Source organism: Salmo salar, chromosome 25 (genome assembly GCF_965601325.2).
Source record: "Salmo salar chromosome 25, fSalSal1, whole genome shotgun sequence".
NCBI classification, from domain to species: Eukaryota; Metazoa; Chordata; class Actinopteri; order Salmoniformes; family Salmonidae; genus Salmo; species Salmo salar.
Window position 1 is genome coordinate 14,216,156 of NC_138315.1, and position 23,002 is coordinate 14,239,157.

The 23,002-nt window shown below is 41.9% G+C and overlaps 1 protein-coding gene across 1 annotated transcript in view; it reads right to left on the reverse strand.

Annotated features, from left to right (window-relative positions):
* The window catches only part of LOC106586190 (voltage-gated inwardly rectifying potassium channel KCNH7), a 116,367-nt gene extending 105,429 nt beyond the window's left edge, over positions 1 to 10,938 (reverse strand). Inside the window, exons 1-2 of the mRNA XM_082968906.1 lie at positions 10,403 to 10,938; positions 9,580 to 9,810 (exon numbers count right to left, since the gene is read on the reverse strand). Of these exons, the coding sequence (XP_082825032.1) occupies positions 9,580 to 9,810; positions 10,403 to 10,478 (307 nt within the window). The 5' untranslated portion in view covers positions 10,479 to 10,938. The remainder of the gene's footprint in view (positions 1 to 9,579; positions 9,811 to 10,402) is intronic.
* Positions 10,939 to 23,002: the final 12,064 nt, after the last annotated feature.

Sequence of the window (23,002 nt, forward strand, 5' to 3'; positions counted from 1 at the left end):
CCATCCTCCCCTCAATACGGTGCAGTCGTCCTGTCCCCTTTGCAGAAAAGCATCCCCAAAGAATGATGTTTCCACCTCCATGCTTCACGGTTGGGATGGTGTTCTTGGGGTTGTACTCATCCTTCTTCTTCCTCCAAACACGGCAAGTGGAGTTTAGACCAAAAAGCTCTATTTTTGTCTCATCAGACCACATGACCTTCTCCCATTCCTCCTCTGGATCATCCAGATGGTCATTGGCAAACTTCAGATGGGCCTGGACATGGCTGGTTTGAGCAGGGGGACCTTGCGTGCGCTGCAGGATTTTAATCCATGACGGCGTAGTGTGTTACTATTGGTTTTCTTTGAGACTGTGGTCCCAGCTCTCTTCAGGTCTGACCAGGTCCTGCCGTGTAGTTCTGGGCTGATCCCTCACCTTCCTCATGATCATTGATGCCCCACGAGGTGAGATCTTGCATGGAGCCCCAGACCGAGGGTGATTGACCGGCATCTTGAACTTCTTCCATTTTCTAATAATTGCGCCAACAGTTGTTGCGTTCTCACCAAGCTGCTTGCCTATTGTCCTGTAGCCCATCCCAGCCTTGTGCAGGTCTACAATTTTATCCCTGATGTCCTTACACAGCTCTCTGGTCTTGGCCATTGTGGAGAGGTTGGAGTCTGTTTGATTGAGTGTGTGGACAGGTGTCTCTTATACAGGTAACGAGTTCAAACAGGTGCAGCTAATACAGGTAATGAGTGGAGAACAGGAGGGCTTCTTAAAGAAAAACTAACAGGTCTGTGAGAGCCGGAATTCTTACTGGTTGGTAGGTGATCAAATACTTATGTCATGCAATAAAATGCAAATGAATTACTTAAAAATCATACAATGTGATTTTCTGGATTTTTGTTTTAGATTCTGTCTCTCACAGTTGAAGTGTACAGACCTCTACATGCTTTGTAAGTAGGAAAACCTGCAAAATCAGCAGTGTATCAAATACTTGTTCTCCCCACTGTAGAAATGTATTTGTTCATTTATTTTTTTCATGACTCACTTGTAACATTTATCGTGGAGAAATTACAAGATTATGTTATAATACTGTTATTGCATTGAATGGTTATTTTATGCAGCAGAATTGGGTTCTTAGAACTCTATTGTGTCTGTGTGAACTGAGAGGAGCTTCTGAGGTTTAACTCTAGCAACTGATTGATGATGGTCTTGTTGTCTCTCGGAGCTCGCATTCCAGAGAATGAGTTGGTGTTTGTGTACTGGGAGGTACCAGGGTGGAGGTGACTCGGGTATGGATAATGATGCGGGGAACCTTGTTTTGGGGGCCAGACCGTGGTTTCCACACAATGAGAACAGTCTTTACAGTCTTTCATACAAATCCTGACCTTGTGACCAATTCCACACATCTGTTGTTTGTCATGTGGACTAAGGGGGTGTATCTTTTCTATAAAAGATCTTTGTATCCTTTGTGTCGGGGCTCTCAACCCAACAGTCATCATGTTGGGTCAACCGGCCATCGTTATTACTCTATCCCTTCCATATTAAAACATTTTGAACAAAAGTAATATCCTGATTGGTGATTGGCCTTGTCTCTCCTCATTATTGATGAGAATGTCCACGACCCATTTTCAGGACACGTGATGGCAAGGTCTCTGAAACAATGCTTAGAGAATGCCTCAATCTTCATCCCCCTGGTGACCTCTTTAAACAATGCACTCTGCTCTAGAATGATGTGCATGTGCCTCTTGATGAAAGCACTTATTTAAATAATGCACCTATAGAGATAAATGCACTGTTTAAACAATGCAATTTTATGAATAACACAAGTAAAGATGCTAAATGTGTTTTTCAATGAAACAACACGTTACACATAAATGAAGATACTCTCTCGATGTTTAGGATCTTCCCACCTCCTTTTCAAGTGCTCTTTTGCTTGTTTGTTTGCTCATCTGAATGCTTGTTTTCTTATCAAGGCCTGAAATGTCCTCCAGAAATCCCTCAGAAATCCTTACTCTTTCGCCCTGTGTTGGTTTTGTGTTTGTTTGTCTATGTCCTAACTCTTCTTGTTGTCCTTGTTGGTTTTATAGTCCACCCCGTTACCATTCCTTTCTTGCGTTGCCTGACGATTCAGCAGATGACCCTTGCACGCACCAAGCCGATCAATCTCTCAAAACTACTTCCACAAAAGAAATGCATCTTCCAATTCCTCTAGATGTGCAGAACACAGCAATCAACAACAAAAAACGAAACTGTTCACATACAATAAAATCATTTAACAAACAATTGAAATTTAAGGAGGAGCTCTTCTTAAGTGCTGCTGCTCCTGGAATTGGTCAACAAAAGTCCAGGCAGCCTTGAAGTACATCTCTGTGAAGAAGCATTTTTATGAGCAAGGGAAGTCTGAAAGCGTCCAGAAAAGTGAGGTTAGGACAGTGTTGTATGTAGAACTTCATGTCCATCTCTTAAATAAACTATCTTTAGTGCTCCCACTAGTAAGGGTGTTTACGCTACGTTATAATGAAAACAAAATTGATATAGGCGTACACGTTTTGTTATTTTGTTCAGCAGACTCTTCTTAAGGTTAAATTGGCATGGTAGCTTGTCCAATGAGGGAGAAGCATTCTCATATTACATATTTTTAACACTGACCTTCAAAAACAAAAATGTTATGAATCACAACAATTAGACATAAAAACAACCGTTCTAGATGGTGTAAGCTATACGTGACACTCTCCATGGTTATCTTGCTAATACATTGTGACATGGTTGTTACAGGGCTGTGCTGCTGAGGCCATACACAACTGCACTGACGCATAGCCAATTAAGAGGGGAATATGTAAGGGGAGGGAAGGCATGCTAACCCTTTGTTTGGAGTCTCTTGGCCATGTGGCCATATCTCGCCTCAGTGAGACTGCTCCAAGCTAGTCATCGTAGCTTACTTTCATCTTTCATCAGTGTCTTCCAATACTGTACATATTTTGCTAGCTAGATAGCTGATATTTGTCATCCAGTGGGCTGGAATGGCTAATCAGCTGGCAAAAGCTCATTGGAAGCTAAAACAGATGATTTGGTGACCATTGGATTGGATTCAACAATGCCCCCTTGAGATGGAGATAGGAATTCATATGTGCATATGTAGGGTGACTAGGCAAGGATTTTGTCCTTGATGTGCTGTCCAATACTCCATCTGTCACCAATTCAGTGTTGATCAGCTTTTTGTCAGATAATAATTACATCAAGCCGGTCTAGAACAGGATTTATATCTTTGGAGAATAAACCAGGGTTGATTTATTGAAGAAATCTACCACAAAATGAATTACATGTTTTATTTTAACATTCTATTAGAGTTCCATTTCTAGTTTGTTCTCACAGAGAAGTATTTATGTAGTTGCCTGGAGATGCGACTACAACAGACTGGAGGAAGTTGCACTACTGTTACCTGATCTGAAATTAAAACCTGATCTGTTTTCATTTCATGTTTTAATCAGTACTCCGATAGACTGGCTTCCATCTGCTAAACGCCTGACTCTGACGAAGGGGAAACACTCAATGCATTTTGAGACATACTGGGAGAAACCAAAGAGGCAAAGATCAATAAAAAATGCATGCGCCACCTTTTGCCCGCCACCATCCTGGTCTCTTGCAGCAGCCGAATGTGGTTACCCCCCCCCCCCCCCCCCCCCATCTGGCAATTCTAGCAAATGCCAGATGGGCTGGACCATGTTTTAGTTGGGTGGGCTGGTTCGAAATTGACACACAAAAATATTTGTTTTAATAGAAAATAAGGTGACATCTCCGGCAGCCCATGCTCACTTTCTCTGTCATACTAATCTATAATGAGCCTGGGTGGGCAATGGTCGTCCCCCTGCCAAGATGAGCTTTACCGGTTTTCTGATAGGCTGAGCTGAGGTCATGCAAACTCCCATTCAAAGTCAAACGCTGCATCAACCTAGAGACCTGCTTCGACTCTGTTATCAGTTAGTCAGCCAAGATCATGGATCGTAAAAAAATGAAAAGGGTGACTAAACGTAGATAGAGCACATTCTATTCTACATTGTCACCTCACTCAAACTTCCTATTTTTTGGGGGCGGATAAAACCATGATTTGGTCAAACAGTAAAGTGCATTATCCTCATGATTCTTGTAATAAAAGTGTGTGCCCTGCCCCTGTGCCTGTTTTGATGTAGCCTGTTGCTGTATGAGCGATCCACTCTTCTCTCCCCCCATGCGCTGGCAATAAAATGTTGTTCTGATCATATAACATTTCAAAATGCAATTGCGGGAAAAACAAAGCTTTGGAAGTTTCATCCCCTTGTCCCTGTCGAAGAAAGGAGGGCCTCAGCTTTCTGTAGGTATCTGTAAAGTGTACGCTGGGAGTCGGGAAGCAAGTACAGGGAGTGCAAATGTAATAAAATAAAAAAAACTTGGAACAAAACAACAAACACGAAAAGTGTACAGCCGGTCACTTCTGCTGAGGCATGGGAGCCTGACGAGGCTCCCGCGCCTCAGCCGGCTCCTCAGCAGAAGCGACCAGCCCGTTCCTGGTCCTTCAGGGCCGTCCCTCTGGCCGGCATCGTCCTGCGGCTAGAGCCACACGTCAGGTAGGGGTACTGTCACGTGTACTCCCGCTCCCCCTCTCCGGCGCTCGACGTCGCCAGATTATTACACACACCTGCCACCATCGTTACGCGCACCTGCGCCTCATGAGATTCACCTGGACTCCATGAACTTCCTGATTACCTCCCCTATATATTTTACTCCCTCCCTGTGGTTCTTTCCTCAGGCATTATTGACTCTGTTTCTGTTTCATGTCTGTACACTTTTCATGTTTCTTGTTTTGTTCCACGTTCATTTATTTATAACATTTTCACTCCCTGTACTTCCTCAGCTGCAGAACCCCAAATGAACTAGCCTATGATAGTTACTGCATATAAAGATGTGCATAATTCATCTCTATTGAACGAAACAACAATTAAGTCAAATATAGCAACTGTAGTCTAATTGGCAACACAAAATTCATGGCAATCACTGGATTGGGTTGCACAAAACATCTTGAGTCATGCATTCCTCATTGGATGTGCTAGAAGAAACAACTTATTTCTTGAATACCTCCATATTCTATGTATTACACTTCTTAATAAAGCACAATAAATGACTTTATAAGATGATTATTCAGGATGTGGAGTCTGACCAAATCATGGGCTGGTGCCACCAACTGTAAAAGTTAGTGGCAGCAGGGAAACCAAGGGGAAATGTTAATCTGGAGCCCTGAAATAGTAATTAACACTTAGGTTAGGTGTTGATTCAGGGGATCACATATGCCAAGAACTAATTTGCAAGATAGCTTAAGTCGTTAGCTTGGCTTTTATAACATATAAGGCTTAAGCAGACAGGCAAACAGAAAACAAAAGAAGCGCAGTGACAGCAGTGTCTAAGTAGGGTGTGTAGGGTCAGGATGTGGGCTGGTGTGGATAAAATGCCGGTGGTCGAATTCTTGTCCCAGTCCGCCCCTGGGGGGGACGTCCATTCAGCTCCTCAAAGAGGAGTCACCTTTGAAATCAGGCACCCACACACATACCTCAGCAGCACGGCTAGCTAAGCTGGGACTGTTCCCTTTATCCATTTAACTCCACCACACTGCTCAGTGTCAGCTTCCCTTTGTTCACACTCATTCAGTTACTAAGTATTATTACACCCCTCGGAATAGGATCGTTTTGCAAAGCCCCCGCAAAGGAAGGCATTTACCTTATTGATTAGGAATCTTCATTGAGAGTGAAGACATTGCGATTGTGGATTTATCTCTTCTCACAATCATTTACTATTCAACACCTAGATAATAGATACAATTGCCCTGTGGCGAAGGTTTTGGCCGTGTATCTCACTGTGGTCTTCATTTTCCTTCTGCCTTAATTTCTAAGCACACGCATAAGCAGCTTAACTTTTCTGCTTTCTTCAGGTCAAAGAGCTGGCTGATGTGTGGCTGATGATGATGTCACTGGGCTTTCTTAATCACTGACAGTGCATTCCACGATCCGCCACAGTGGGAACATGACAGTATGACAACCAAAAGAAACGCTAATAAGCGCGACTATTCCCATCTACAGTTTTATGTTAACAATTCTGCATGACTATGATTCATTTGATAGTGCTTCCTGTTAGACAGTAAGGGTGAGTAAGAGCGAGGGAGAGAGCGCCTGAGGTCTAACACCACCGAGTTGTGACTCATATGATTTAATATTGATTAGACACACACATCCTCAATTTCCTCTGCCGGGACCTATCGCCTATTCATCCTTATGCTGAACTATTTTTGTATGCTGTCAACACTGTCTCACCCCTCTTGTGCCTAATGTAATTTACACTAGGTGAAATGGGATAGGCTTTTACAAAATGACCCACTGAGAATCCAAAAACTATTATTGGTTCTGATAGCTCAGAATGGGGTCAAACAAGGAGACAACAAACACAGCCACTTTCCAGTCCATCAGCTTTCATTTGTAGGAAGTGAACTTGTGTCGATAGGGCCATTGCTCTCAAGGATGTCATGACGCTTGAATATGCGTTCCCATCTACAGGAGCCTGTGGATTGTGTCCTTCCATAGCGCTATAATGCATTTACGCTGTAAGCTGCTCACTCCTATTCACTGCAGTGCCATCCTTGACATGTTTATTCATGAGCTCCGCGGCTCACTCTAGACTCCTCAGAGGAGTATTAAGAGTCATGTCTCGAGGCACAGGAGGGAGGGCAGGAGAGCAAGTGTAATGATTCCGTTTGAATGTGTCTTATGGCTTTTACTCTGCTCCCATTCCTTATTAACCATGATCGACACATTGAGTTTATACAGAACTACACAGTGACTAAAGTGCCTTTAAAACTCTGCTCTTCATAGTGGTACATGTTCAAAGAGCCGCCTAGAGTATTTTGTGTAATTTTCTTTCTCCAGGATTCAAAAAATATATTTTCAACTTACTAGAGGAGCATCTGGCTCTGATTTCCACGTGGTTAGCAGAAATCTGTCTAGGTTGATGACTGCTGCTTCAGGAAGATTAAAAATGGAACTATCTGGATTTTCCTGTACATCTACAGTCAGTTTAGGGAGCTGCAAGGCGCCAAGGCAAATGTTTCATTATGTACACAGTATAGTTAACCACATAAGAGAAGAAGATTACATTCACATTTTAGTCATTTAGCAGATGCTCTTATCCAGAGCGACTTACAGTAGCAATTAGGGTTAAGTGTCTTGCTCAAGGGCACATCGACAGTTTATTCACCTAGACGGCTCGGGGATTGGAACCAGCAATTTTTTGTTTACTGGCCCAACGCTCAACTGCTAGGCCACCTGTCATGAGCCAAGGCACACTAAAAAATTCAACCTGACTTCCTGTCGTCATATACTATACCCCGAAAAGGGGAGCAACAGCACATTGACTTGGAGGGGGTATTATACTGACCAAAAAGCACTCTGCCTGAAGATGATATTAGTGGCATTACATGTGTAGATGTGTCATTGAGCATCAACTTCATTTTAATTCACTGCGACTTCACAGAGGGCGGCAGTACTGCTGCCTGCACTGAAAACAGTTCATATCATGTCTAGAGTTTAGCTAAAAAAGCACTCCACCCATGTGGAACACAGTGGCCCAAGGAAATGGAAGCCAAAGAGGACTGAAGGTCCTCACGAGAACGGTCAAACAGGGCTAGAAGAGGAAAAACAACATCTGCTTTTGGAGTGAAAAATGAGACGTATTTTGGTTTTGTTTTGCCAAAGGATTCAAGGACCTGGAACATATGACGGAATAACAATGCCTCATAGACATACTGTACAGTTACGGCAACTCCTTGTCCTTGTATTTGTGTGGTAATGAGTAAGGCCCAGAGTTTTTTCAGGTCAGTTCATGTGGTCAGGAAAAAACATAGAATTAGGAAATAGAATAGTAATTTAATAGGATCTCTGTGGGAAAAACTCTGAACCGACAGTTAAATAGGAGGAAAATAGAAAAGCTCACCTGTGAAGCTGGTGTGCATCCCAAATGCCACACTATTGGAAATATAGTGCATACATTTTGTGCACTGTGTAGGGAATAGGGTACTATTTGGAAACAGCACTGGTCTGTTACATGTTTACAGTTCCAGTCTGATGACGGTACATTGAGTACTAAATTAATTGTTTTGTTCATACTCTCATAGATTTCTCTATAAGGATTGTAGCTGGGCTTGGCTGTCTCTCCACTGTTGAGAGATTTTGTGGGATGGCATTCACACACTGCAGACATTCATTGATTTATTTTCACTGCGAAACAAGACTGTGCATTGAATCGCTATGAGCTATTTGTATCCTCATTAAAATAGTCTAGAACAGCCTTGGAGGCAGGAAGGTGAGTCTAAGCAAACTGTGCGCTAGACCAGAGGGAACTGAGACAGCACTTTCCTTTCCTCTGTCAGAAATAACACACCCTATTGTGTCATGGCAGCTGACCAAGCCCTGTTAACCTTGTCAGAGTCAAGATTCACTCTCTCTGCTGCGTGTATCTTGGTCAACAACTAGGACTAAGATAAAGTAAACTACCATTTTACCCCTGCCATACATAAAATACATCTGACATTGATAGGATCTGCTGGTTCATACTGCTAGATGCTGAATGTCACTTTAATACCTCTCATATGCCGTGGTCTTAATACATTGTCATGTTCAGCCTTCTGGTATTGTCTGCCAAGCCACTGATTACACCTCCATTATGCAATGGCAAATGTTTTTTTATCAAGCCAGAGATCATTGTCATAGGTTAGCTTGCTTCCTGGCTTAGAGTATAATAACATTTCCTGAAACTCTCTCATGACATCATACCTCATAATCAAAACGATGATATCCGTCACGGTTTAAGACAGGAATTGTAATTGATGGTAGCTACATGTAATATTTTCCAGACAGCATATTTCAGCAAATGCAAGGGAAGATCCACATCATACATGGATAGGAAATGTTTTCCACAATTTGTTACGGATAGATTTTTGTCCTTTCCTATAAATGTTGTTTTCCAAGAAAAAAATACCCAACCCTTGAATTGGCTTGTGGATTATTATAATTATCTTGTCATAGACGAAATACTCACATAACAGCCACAGTTTACTGCACAGTAGTCCACTGTACGGAAGATCAGAAAAGTAGCATCTACACGAATAGCGACATCTATTACGCAGGTCAATGGAGACAAATTCTTGATGGAAAGAAAGGCTCTCATTACTTCTCGTTGTCAAGTGCCCTGTCAAGACTGTACAACCTCATCTCTACTGTGTTCACTGACTGTGTCTCTAATAGGATAATGCCACATTTAAGAGCTCAGCTAACCAAAACAAAGTAGCATCCCAAATTACAGCCTATTCCCTATATGGTGCACTAGAATCCACAGGTCTCTGGTCAAAAGTACAAAAGTAGTGCACTACATAGAGAATAGGATGCCATTTGGGACACATTTGATATGTTGAGGGGGCTGTCTTGTGGTGGGACTGTAGTTTATGGTTTCTCAGAGGCAGCCTGTCACACCTAGTGCATACCACCACCTCTCTTCTCTGTTGCTGGCCTGGTTCACTGACTCACCATCTTTGCGGTGATATGTGATTTCCACCTTGCGCTCCTCTGAGCCCATCAGAGCCTGGGCCACCTGGCTGATGGCATGTGTGTCAGTGTGATCGCCGTGGAGGAAGTCACAGGTGCATGGCTTCTGCATGACATCCGGTCTGGAATAGCCGGTCATCTCACAGAAGCCGTCATTACAGTAGATGATCGCACAGTTCTGTACCCGGGCATTGGCTATAACAAATTTCCTATCTGTAAGAAAACAAAAACAATGCACAATGCTATCAAACCAATCTTTATGTACAGCAGTCTAGAGGTAATACATTACAATTTGAGAGTTTTTGAACATTGCTGTACTTGTAAACTGAAGACAGTCCAATACTTGATTTTATTATTACAAAGGTGATATATATTTGTAAATAATTTTTGAGACTTTCTGAAACAACTAGTGAGTAAAACTATTGACTTGAAGCATACAGGAGCATAGGAGATAAATAATAATAATAATAATTGATTGGACTAAAATATTTATTTTCTAGACACCCAATGCACTTTACATAGTAAGGGGGAAGCTCAACTCATCCACCACTAATGATACTAAATAGCTAGTAAATAGATAGTAATAGATAATAAATATATAGTAAAGCTCAACAAAGTACATTATTGACACTTGATTTGTCACTAACAAATTGATTTCAATTAACAAACCCCATTCTCAATTGGACAAGTTCAAACTGTTTTTAAAACGTAACTTCATTTCCAAACAGACTAATATACACGACTGCTACAGTGCCAAGAATAACACTTTAGAATAAAATGATGATACCTGGGATGGTATACTTACTCTGTCCCTCGAATTTCCGTATTATTATTCCAAGAAATGTATTTTGTGGCGCAACGTGACCTCTCCGAACAGGCATGATTATTCCGTGGTCTGAATAAAGGCGCTTTCGCAATGAGACCTGAAGTTACTGTTGTTGATTCCTCTTCATTATATTTCCTTTGTCACAAATCATAGCCTACTCGACGCACACGCACTTTCCACTTTAAATGACCTTTCCCAAATTCACAAGAATACGCTTTAGCCTGCATGCATCCCGGAGCATTTGAATGACTCCTTGCCGATACGCACGGAATCGGGGAGGATTGCCTGGGTCAGATGTAGTTTGTAAACCATTTCTAGTTGAAGATGGATGCGATCTTGACGTTCTCTGTGGTGATGTGGTGGACGACTAGAGGACAGGGGCTGATATGCCAGGGGAGTGACGTTACCCCTAGGGGCTTAGTGCACAGCGCTGCCACCTCGGGTAAGGTTCATTCTTAGCGCTGAGAAAGCATACATCAGTCAAGCAATCTCGAAAACCTGTACAGTATGTCCTCTTCGGTGCGCATGTAATACGTGCTCAATGAGTTGCATCTTTGAGTTGAAGCCACGTGGTTTTTATTTACGTACAGTATAGCATCCATGGACAGAATATTCATGAACAAGCTTTGAGTTCATAGTACAAATAAAGTAAAAAGTTCACGATAAATGAAATATTTACTTTATCCATCGTATTTGTTATGTCATTAATATATAGCTTGAGCGTTACCATTTCAAACTGATAACATGAAAGCGTTCTCTAACAAATTGTGAGAACCTACTGTGTGCTGTAGCCTAGTAATAGCGCACGAGGACTTGTCCATGGTGCTGAAGTTTCAGCGATGACACATGGGCGCAATTGAGACCGCATGATTTCCTTGTAAAATATTGTTTAGCATTGATTATATAGCCTATTGACCGTTTTTAATGATTTGTATAGTTCTACCTTGTTGTGTAGCAAAACATAATTTAAATTGACTCAGTAGGTGTTACATTCCAATTTATATGAAACCCATACCTGTCTAATACGCAGCTCAGATAATCTCCGTAAAAATATGCAAATGTGTGCAGAATGAAAAGCCCGTCATCCTGTCCTGCAACATCTGCCCATGTATTTTAGTATAGGAGCTCATCGCCTATCTGCTCCATTAATAAAACGGGTTGAATGACGTCATGCCTGACAAACACAACAATATGTATAATAGAGAACCTTAGCATGTGTGCTGCACGTGTCCCCTTCTCTTCTCATTTCACTGTCAGCTATTACAAAGTCTTACGTAATATTTTGTCTTCTAGCATTCTTTTTTTTCCAGCACTGCTATTTTAATCTCAGTGTGATATTTATATCAGCACGTTTGAACTGCAAGCAAATATACAACACAATAAATATATACTCTAATCTCAATTTAGCCATATTTTGGCTTCTGGCGAAACTTACACTATATATACAAAAGTATGTGGACACCCCTTACAATGAGTGGATTCGCTATTTCAGCCACACCCGTTTCTGACAGGTGTATAAAATCAATATGAGGCAGCCATCATTCAGCACTCTCCTTACATAATGTTACTGCCATCTGTTTCCATTCTCCGGGCTACATACGCTGATGTTACAACATCCCTTACACACAATAAAGCCATCACACTCAACAGGGCTCCTGGACAGGCCTCTGAAATAGCCCCTAATGGCAGGAGGCCTGCAATTTACATAGTGATACATGACTCAGTGTCTCTGTTGTAGGTGTCTCCGTTTACAGTCATATTAGATGCCTGAGGGAAGTAGGCGGAAGAGGGAAGACTTCTGAAGTTCTGCTTGTTTCGACTGCCCCTAAAAACCAACTAATCCCTTTGAAAAGGGCCTACAGTTGAAGTCGGAAGTTTACATACACCTTAGCCAAATTCATTTATACTCAGTTTTTCACAATTCCTGACATTTAATCCTAGTAAAAATGCCCTGTCTTAGGTCGGTTAGGATCACCACTTTGTTTTAAGAATGTGAAATGTCAGAATAATTGTAGAGAGAATGATTTTTTTCAGCTTTTATTTCTTTCATCACATTCCCAGTGGGTCAGAAGTTTACATACACTCAATTAGTAATTGGTAGCATTGCTTTTAAATTGTTGAACTTGGGTCAAACGTTTCGGGTAGCCTTCCACAAGCTTCCCACAATAAGTTGAGTGAATTTTGGCCCATTCCTCCAGACAAAGCTGGTGTAACTGAGTCAGGTTTGTAGGCCTCCTTGCTCGCACACACTTTTTCAGTTCTGCCCACATATTTCATATAGGATTGAGGTCAGGGCTTTGTGATGGCCACTCCAATACCTTGACTTTGTTGTCCTTAAGCCATTTTGCCACAACGTTGGAAGTATGCTTGGAAGACCCATTTGTGACCAAGCTTTAACTTCCTGACTGATGTCTTGAGATGTTGCTTCAATATATCCACATAATTTTCCTGCTTCATGATGCCATCTATTTTGTGAAGTGCACCAGTCCCTGATGGTGTTCTTCGGCTTGCAGGCCTCCCCCTTTTTCCTCCAAACATAACGATGGTCATTATGGCCAAACAGTTCTATTTTTGTTTCATCAGACTAGAGGACATTTCTCCAAAAAGTACAATCTTTGTCCCCATGTGCAGTTGCAAACTGTAGTCTGGCTTTTTTATGGCGGTTTTGGAGCAGTGGCTTCTTCCTTGCTGAGCAGCCTTTCAGGTTATGTCGATATAGGACTCGTTTTACTGTGGATATAGATACTTTTGTACCTGTTTCCTCCAGCATCTTCACAAGGTCCTTTGCTGTTGTTCTGGGATTGATCAGGAAGGAGACAGAACGCGTCTCAGAACGGTCTCTCAGAACGGTCCCATGGTGTTTATACTTGCGTACTATTCTTTGTACAGATGAACGTGGTGCCTTCAGGCGTTTGGAAATTGCTAATAAGGATGAACCAAACTTGTGGAGGTCTACAATTTTTTTTCTGAGGTCTTGGCTGATTTTCTTTTCATTTTCCCATGATGTCAAGCAAAGAGGCACTGAGTTTGAAAGTAGGCCTTGAAATACATCCACCTCAAATGATGTCAATTAGCCTATCAGAAGCTTCTAAAGCCATGATATCATTTCCTGGAATTTTCCAAGCTGTTTGAAGGCACAGTCAACTTAGTGTATGTAAACTTCTGACCCACTGGAATTGTGATACAGTGAGTTATAAGTGAAATAATCTGTCTTTAAATGACTGGGGTCATGCACAAAGTAGATGTCCAGCCTGACTTGCCAAAACTATAGTTTTTTAACAAGAAATTTGTGGAGTGGTTGAAAAACAAGTTTTAATGACTTCAACCTAGGTGTATGTAAATTTTCGACTTCAACTGTAGCCATGCAATCTCCATAGACAAACATTGGCAGTAGAATGGCCTTACTGAAGAACTCAGTGACTTTCAAAATGGCACCGTCATGGGATGCCTCCTTTCCAACAAGTCAGTTAATAAACATTTCTGTCCTGCTAGAGTTGCCCCAGTCAACAGTAAGTGCTGTTATTGTGAAGTGGAAACGTATAGGAGCAACAGCAGCTCAGCCGTGAAGTAGTAGGCAACACAAGCTCACAGAACAAGACCTCCTAGTGCTGAAGCGCGTAGTGTGTAAAAATCATCTGTCCTTGGTTACAACACACAATACCAATTTCCAAGCAAAGACAGCACAATAAACGTTTATTGGGAGCTTCATGAAATGGGTTTCCATGGCTAAGCAGCCGCACACAAGCCTAAGATCACTATGCGCAATCCCAAGTGTTGGCTGGAGTGGTGTAAAGCTTGCCACCATTGGATTCTGGGGCAGTGGAAATACATTCTCTGCGGTGATGAATCAAGCTTCACCTGTCCAACGGATTGATCTGGGTTTGGTGGATGCCAGGAGAATGCTACCTGCCCCAATGCATAGTGCCAAATGTAAAGTTTGGTGGAGGAAGATTATTTTTTTATGAATTATTTTTCATTGTTCGGGCTAGGCCCCTTAGTTCCAGTGAATGGAAATCTTAACGCTACAGCATACAATGACATTCTAGACGATTCTGTGCTTCCAACTTTGTGGCAACAGTTTGGGAAAGGCCCTTTCCTGTTTCAGCATGACAATGCCCACGTGCACAAAGTGAGGTCCATACAGAAATGGTTTGTTGAGATCGGTATGGAAGAACTTGACTGGCCTTCACAGAGGCCTAACCTCAACCCCATTGAACACCTTTAGGATGAATTGGAACGCCGACAGTGAGCCAGGCCTAATTGCCCAACATCAGTGTCCGACCTCACTGCTCTTGTAGCTGAATGGAAGCAAGTCCCCGCAGGAATGTTCCAACATCTAAAGCTTTCCCAAAAGAGTGGAGGCTGTTATATTGAAAAGGGGGGGACCCACTCCATATTAATGCCCATGATTTGGAATGAGATGTTCAAACGAGCAGGTGTCCGCATTATTTTGGTCATGTAGTGTATTTGTAGACCCAGAGTGAAGGTGAGTGTATTTTAGCCCTCAGCTGGTGTGTCGTGATCTCTGCAGGCGTGGTGGTGCCACTGTGTATTAGCAGTGCTGTTGGTGTGGCTTACAGAAAAACACAGCCCTCCTCTGGCCTCAGAGCGTTATCTGTGGGCTTTTATTCAATCACAGTTCCATTAAGGGAATCAGAAAGCCTCCCTCATTACTCATTCTACAGTTATAACAGTTACACTGGGACCTTGCAGATATGTACCAGGGCGGTCATCATTCACCCAAAATCAAGTTATGGGTTATGGGGAAAATCTTGGCATGCTTTTTCATGTCATCCATACAGTACAATTAAAGCTGAATTTCTTATGTGGAAATGGATACATGCTTGGAAGAGTGCAAGACTTGACTAATGCATCATAGTCACATGAGCGTGTTTGATTTATGTGCTAGAATATGCTGAGTGTTTAGGAGGAGGAGAAGCTTCGGGTGGGTGAGGGGATATATCTACTGACCTCGTTTGAGTGTTCCACACAAGGCAAATAGTCCCCCACCGAGCCCTTAGTGCCCTTGGGTATGGACATTACAGATGCTCCAATCTGTCCCTCATCTCTCAGCAGCCAGCATCCTGGGTGTGAAAGACTGGAAATAGAACTTGCTGGCACAGCTGGAACTAGGATGGCTGGCGCTCACTTTGATTGCAAACCATGACATTGTGAGGGCACCTACTTACCAGCAGTGGTTTGATCTCTCTAATGGCTGCTGGTTACTGATGTCCTAATTAGACGCATATTGAATTTTTTGAAATATCCTATTTTAATGTAACCTTTATTTAACTAGGCAAGTCAGTTAAGAACAAATTCTTATTTGCAATGACAGCCTACCCCAGCCAAACCCGGACGATACTGGGCCAATTGTGGGCTGCAATTGTGCGCTATGGGAATCCCAATCACGGCCAGATGTGATACAGCCTGGATTTGAACCAGGGACTGTAGTGACGCCTCTTGCACTGAGATGCAGTGCTTTAGACCGCTGTACCACTCGGGAGCCTTAAAGAGTAGTTCCCTGACCGGGAATCGAACCCGGGCCGCGGCAGTGAGAGCGCCGAATCCTAACCACAAAATGCTTATATAGGGGATATTGACATTGGTTTGTTTGGACAAAAATACAAAAAAGTTATCATTTGGAGACTGGCCAGGTAAACAAAAACCAAAGCATGGATTGCTGTCTTACCTTGTCCATATATTTTGTACAGGGTAAAGAAACCAATATATAATTTTGTAATTTGGGTGAGCTATCCCTTTAACTAACAGCCATTAAAAACATATGATGCATTGTAGAATACAATATACTGTTTGTACTACTGTGTCTGTACTGCTGGAGAGATGTCAGAGACTCACAGAACTATAGAAGGAGAAGTTATGAGGCTTATAACATTGGCAAACAGATAGTGCCAGTCGGTTAAATGACATGAATGATCTCCCTTGAGTGATGCTGGACACATATCCCCAGGTAATCCTCTATTACATTGAAGGGAGCAGTAACTCTGATCTATTGTTCCCTATGCAGAGTCTGGAGTAGTCTGACATTAAAGACGTTCTCCGGGACTTTGGCGAATTGGGCTAAACCTCACACATTTTAGTGACGTGCTGCAAGCTTGCCCCACATGGGCCTGCCCCCTAGCAATTTGAGTTCCAGGCAATGAGTTTCAGCCCCTCACCATTTGAGTGACAGCTAGCTAGATGCATGAGTTCGCACAAGACTGACGAGACTGCAGCTAGCTAACAGAGTCGTTGCATGGATTGGGTAAACAATTGCTATTATTTTCAAAATGTCATCCAAAGAGGTAAGGTATACAAGCTATGCATCGTGTTTTTATGAACACTGATTTATGAACTGATGTGTTTTATACAACTGGGGGGTAGGGGCATAATAAAAAAATATATTAAAAAGGGGAATAGAAATTAGGCAAGTAATGTTATTTGATAGACTCCAAATATATCTGCTAATTTGGTAGCTGATCTATCCCCTAAAAAACAACAAGAACAACAACAAAAACATGGCTGTTTGTTAGTCGAGCTAGGCTAGCTATAGCCAGAGCCATATACAGTGCATTCGGAAAGTATTCAGACCCCTTGAATTTTTCCACATTTTGCTACATTACTGCCATATTCTAAAATTGATTAAATAGTTTTTTCCCCCTCATCAATCTACACACAATACCCCATAATGACAAAGCAGAAACAGCTTTTAAAAAAAACAGTAATAACTTATTTACGTAATTATTCAGACCCTTTGCTATGCGACTCGAAATTGAGCTCAGGTGCATCGTGTTAACATTGGTCATGCTTGAGATGTTTCTACAACTTGATTGGAGTCCACCTGTGGTACATTCAATTGATTGGACATGATTTGGAAAGGCACACACCTGTCTATATATGGTCCCACAGTTGACATTGCATGTCAGAGCAAAAAACAAGCCATGATGTCGAAGGAACTGTCCGTAGAGCTTCGAGACAGGATTGTGCCAAGGCAGAGATCTGGGGAAGGGTACCAAAAAGTGTCTGCAGCATTGAAGGTCCCCAAGAACACAGTGGCCTCCATCATTCTTAAATGGAAGAAGTTTGGAGCCACCAAGACTCTTTCTAGAGCTGGACGCCCAGCCAAGCTGAGAAATTGGGGGAGAAGGGCATTGGTCCCCGACCAAGAACCCGATGGTCACTCTAACAGAGCTCCAGAGTTCCTCTGTGGAGACGGGAGAGCCTTGCAGAAGGACAACCAGAGTGACCAGACGGAAGAAACTCCTCAGTAAAAGGCACATGACAGCCCACTTGGAGTTTGTCAAAAGGCACCTAAAGGACTCTCAGACCATGAGAAACAACATTCTCTTGTATGATGAAACCAAGATTGAACTCTTTGGCCTGAATGCCATCAAAACTATGAAATAACATGATATGGAATTGTGTAGTAAATAAAATATATTTGAGATTTGAGATTCTTCAAAGTAGCCAATCTCTGCCTTGATGACAACTTTGCACACTCTTGGCACTCTCTCAACCAGCTCCGTGAGGTAGTCACCTGGAATGTATTTCAACAGGTGTGCCTTTTCAAAAGTTAATTTGTGGAATTTCTTTCCTTCTTAATGTGTTTAAGCCAATCAATTGTGTTGTGACAGGGTACTGTAGGGGTGCCGTACAGAAGATAGCCCTATTTGGTGAAAGACCAAGTCCATATTATGGCAAGAACAGCTGAAATAAGTAAAGAGAAATGACAGTCCATCATAACTTTAAGACATGAAGGTCAGTCAATACGTAAAATGTCAAGAACTTTCTTCAAGTGCAGTCGCAAAAAACATCAAGCGCTATGATGAAACTGGCACTCATGAGGACCGCCATAGGAAAGGAAGACCCAGAGTTACCTCTGCTGCAAAGTTGAATAGAGTTAATTGCACCTCAGATTTCAGCCCAAAGAAATGCTTCACAGAGTTCAAGGAACAGACACATCTCAACAGACTGTGTGAATCAGTCCTTCATGGTCGAATTGCTGCAAAGAAACCACTACTGAAGGACACCAATAATAATAAGAGTCTTGCTTGCGCCAAGAAACAGGAGCAATGGACATCTTCTAGGATTTTGCCTGTGCTTTGTGCCATTCCGTTTCTTTTTCATAATGAAAAACTTCCCAGTTCTTAACGATTACAAGCACGCCCATAACATGATGCAGCCACCCAGACCTGGCGCCAGGATAAGATGACTAAGGGGGCAGTTGAAATCGGTGAGGGGGAAACATTTTGGGTGGTTCTTGCATTGGAATTATACTGAGTTCTGCTCATGTAATCGAGCTATACCACATTTCTCTGGGGCATGTGGGACGCTAGCGTCAAATTCCCAAACATATAACTATTATATCCCATTTTAAAGATACACTTCTCGTTAATCCAACCACATTGTCCGATTTCAAAAAGGCTTTACGGCGAAAGCATAACATTAGATTATGTTAGGACAGCGCCTAGACAAGAAAAACCACACAGCCATTTTCCAAGCAAGGAGAGGCATCACAAAAAACAGAAATACAGCTAAAATGAATCACTAACCTTTGATGATCTTCATCAGATGGCACTCATAGGACTTCATGTTACACAATACGTGTATGTTTTGCTCGATAAAGTTCATATTTATATCCAAAAACCCCATTTTACATTGGCGTGTAATGTTCAGAAATGTTTTGCCTCACAAAACGTCCGGTGAATGAGCACATCAATTTACAGAAATACTCATCATAAACGTTGATAAAATATTCAACAGTTATTCAAAGAATAATAGATACACTTCTCCTTAATGCAACCTCTGTGTCAGATTTCAAAAAAGCTTTACGGCGAAAGCAAATTTTGCAATAATCTGAGTACAGTACTCAGATATCAAAACAAGCCATACTCATACCCGCCATTTTGGAGTCAACAGAAATGACAAAAATGACATTATAAATATTAACTTACCTTTCATGATCTTCATCGGAATGCACTCCCAGGAATCCCTGTTCCAGAATAAATGTTCATTTTGTTCGATAAAGTCCATCATTTATGTTTATTTACCTCCTTTTTGTTCACGCATTTAGTCCACTACTCCAAATGCAGGAAGCGTGCGCAAAATGTCACGATGAAAAGTCAAAAAAAGTAATATTTACGTTCGTAGAAACATGTCAAACGATGTATAGCATCAATCTTTAGGATGTTTTTATCATAAATCTTCAGTAACATTCCAACCGGACAATTCCAACGTCTTCAAAAAAGAAAAGGAACACAGATAACTCTCACGTGAGCGCACGCCACTGAGCTCATGTCATTTTCTCAGTCGTCTACTTCCAGGAGCTCTTATTCTCTCCCCATTCACAGTAGAAGCATGAAACAACGTTCTAAAGACTGTTGACATCTAGTGGAAGCCTTTGGAAGTGCAAAATGAACCCTAAGTCACTGTATATTGTATAGGCAATCACTTGAAAAACTACAAACCTCAGATTTCCACACTTCCTGGTTGGATTGTTCTCAGGTTTTTGCCTGCCACATGAGTTTTGTTATACTCACAGACATCATTCAAACAGTTTTAGAACCTTCAGAGTGTTTTCTATCCACATATACTAATAATATGCATATCCTACCTCCTGAGCCTGAGTAACAGGCAGTTTACTACGGCACGCCTTTCATCCGGACGTCAAAATACTGCCCCCTACCCTAGAGAAGTTAAACATGAAGTTCAAATTCAGAGACTCCGAGATCATTGAGTGCTTTTGAAATCTGTAGCTTATCTCTGCTGTACTGTATCAGCACTATGGACAGCACCCTACAGCTAGGCCATTTTGGTAATGAATATATGCTACTTAGTAGATAGGGCAATTCACCTATTACAAACAGCCTATGTGAATACAGCCATACACACAGCTGTCTTGCCAAAATAATGGAAACAAAATTCTGAAAGGAGTAGCCTAGTTATTTGTGCACGCAAAGACAAATACAGAATGGCAGTTTCGCTTAGAATACCGACACAACTGCGAATTTGAGCGAATTTGAACAGAGCAGAACAGCGCTACCAAGTAGAAGGCCTAGTAAACGAAATATCAGATCGATAAAGACATGAAACAATCTATATTTAGGCTAGTTACATTAACAGTAAACAAATGCAGTAAACAAAAGGGGAATGGAGATTCAAATAACCAAAACATGTTCTACAGCCTACTACAGTGAGATGCAGCCTTGCACAGCTGTCTTGCCAAATAAATAGGCCTATACAGGCTTCTTCCAACATGGAAAAATCATGCCGCTCCCTCATGAGTTCAGCAACACATTGTGATATGGCACAATACACTTCTGTGAATCAAATTCGACCCACATAATCGTTTAAGCAATGCCAGCCTACTATAAACATGTTTCCAATACGTACAGTTCCATTTACAGGAACGAAAACCAATAGGTTACCAAGAAAACCATATTATAACGTATCTGTTTCTATCTTGCTGCGCTTTATCAGCACCTCGGACAGCGCAATACACACTAAAGCAAGATTTTTATCAAATCAACCAGCTAGATTGTTTTAATCGTCCCAATTCCTTGATGCTCTCTGAAACGTCCTGACTAATGTATCATTCCATTCTCCCCCAAAATCTTCTTGTAAGTTCCCCCTCAAATGCCAGTTGGTTTAGCTGAGCTTTCCTCAGGTGTAGCGTGCTTCTTCTGTGCTGACTGAACGCGTGTGTCAAAGTGGAAAATGAGTTCTAGCTGTGGTTGCCCCAAAAGTCAGTCCATGTTTCAGTGCAGTAAGTACGGTCGGCATAGCGGAGACCGTACAGAGGGTCCTGTTTGAAGATCTATTACTGCTCATTGGATACCTGGCAAAAAAAGTTATGGCGACTCATAGCTGTAATCAATGCCAATGGTGGTTCGACAAAGTATTGACTCGGGGGTGTGAATACTTATGTAAACGATATATTTCTGTATTTCGTTTTCAATTTAAAAAAAGTAAATCTTTTTCTAAAAACAATGTGGAACAAGTCATGGGGTATGAGTACTTTCTGAAGGCACTATACATTGTTGTAATTGTTTTATTGTAGTATTCTACATTTTGTATTGTAGATACAGTATGTAGTGGTACATTAGTGATGTAATAAAATATTGTATGATGTAGGTGGGTGATGTAATTGCCTTAATCTTGTTTGGACCCCAGGAAGAGTAGCTGCTGCCTTGGAATAGGGATCCTTAATAAAATACAAATAGAAAATACAATGATAGCTAGCTAGCTATGATGACAGACAGAATGTTGGCTAGCCTAGCTAATGGCGACACAGACCCGATCCACTTTACACAAACACTCAAAATAAGCTTCTCACTGAACACAATACGTTTAGTCTCTTACCTTTTGACCAAATATGACTTTTATGGATGTCCATAATTGGATGAGGCACTAGTGTTTCTCTTCCTTGAGGCCATCTCGGAAAAGCATCCGATATCTATTATTTTTCTGCCTTTTGTCTTTCCTGAATGGCTCCCCCATTGATATCTCAATCTAGTTTTCTTTTCTTGGCCTGGCATCAATTATCAATAGCATCCGTGCCACCTTTTTAGCACAGTTATAGCTGGAGAAACTTTTCTCTTTGGCTGACTTGAGTGAGAAGGCACAATCATGTGATCAAGTCCAATGAGGTTGCGTGTGAAAAAAAAACAAGGCCGGCTCAGGCCTGCACAGTGTGGGTCAAATAGCATGTAGGGCGGACCCATCGGCTCAGTGGAAAACCCCATGCACATGGATACACAACGGAGAGAGATAGAGAGAGCAATGACGCGGCGCACATATCTGCTCATATGGTACTCAATTGTGAGTACTACTTTCAGAACTACTGGCTAAAAAGTATACAGAAGTACCGGTGTATCTCTTTAGGACTGGCGTTAAAAGCCCCACTAAGTGGAGAGCTTCATATAATTCTGATTGCCAGCATTATTCAGCTAAGGACATTGATCGTTAGCCCAAGGGTGCTCTTTAAACCTTGAAAGTGAGCAAAGCAATGTAAACCTCCTCATAAAACAGTTAACATACCCAGTACTGTTCATACTTGTAGAAAATATATTTACGACTTTTTAGCCAGGTATACAATGAGCAGTAATAGATGTTCAAACATGACTCTCTGCACACTGCATATCGCTTTTTTAAGGATGATTTTTCGATATTGCATGGCTGTTTGGACATTTAGCATTCCCCCCATGACAGATTGTCACTGTTCATTCATTTCCCCCTTAATCTCTGAGAATTTAGAGCAATTTGAAAACAGCAGTACAGTGCCTAATCCAGGTTTCACAGTAGACCAGGCATACATGGAGGCAGGCAGGGACTCCATCTCTCTGTCCCCTGCAGTGCCCACCCCTGCTCTCTCTCTCTCTCTCTCTCTCTCTCTCTCTCTCTCTCTCTCTCTCTCTCTCTCTCTCTGTCTCTCTCTCTCTGCCTCTCTCTCTCTCTGCCTCTCTCCCCTCGCCTATCTCTCGCACTTCTCTCTTTCTCTCCCTCCCTCCCTCTCTCCCACACACATCGCCATTGATTAGGGCCACCCTGGTAACACAGCACAACAGAGGGCTTACTCATTGT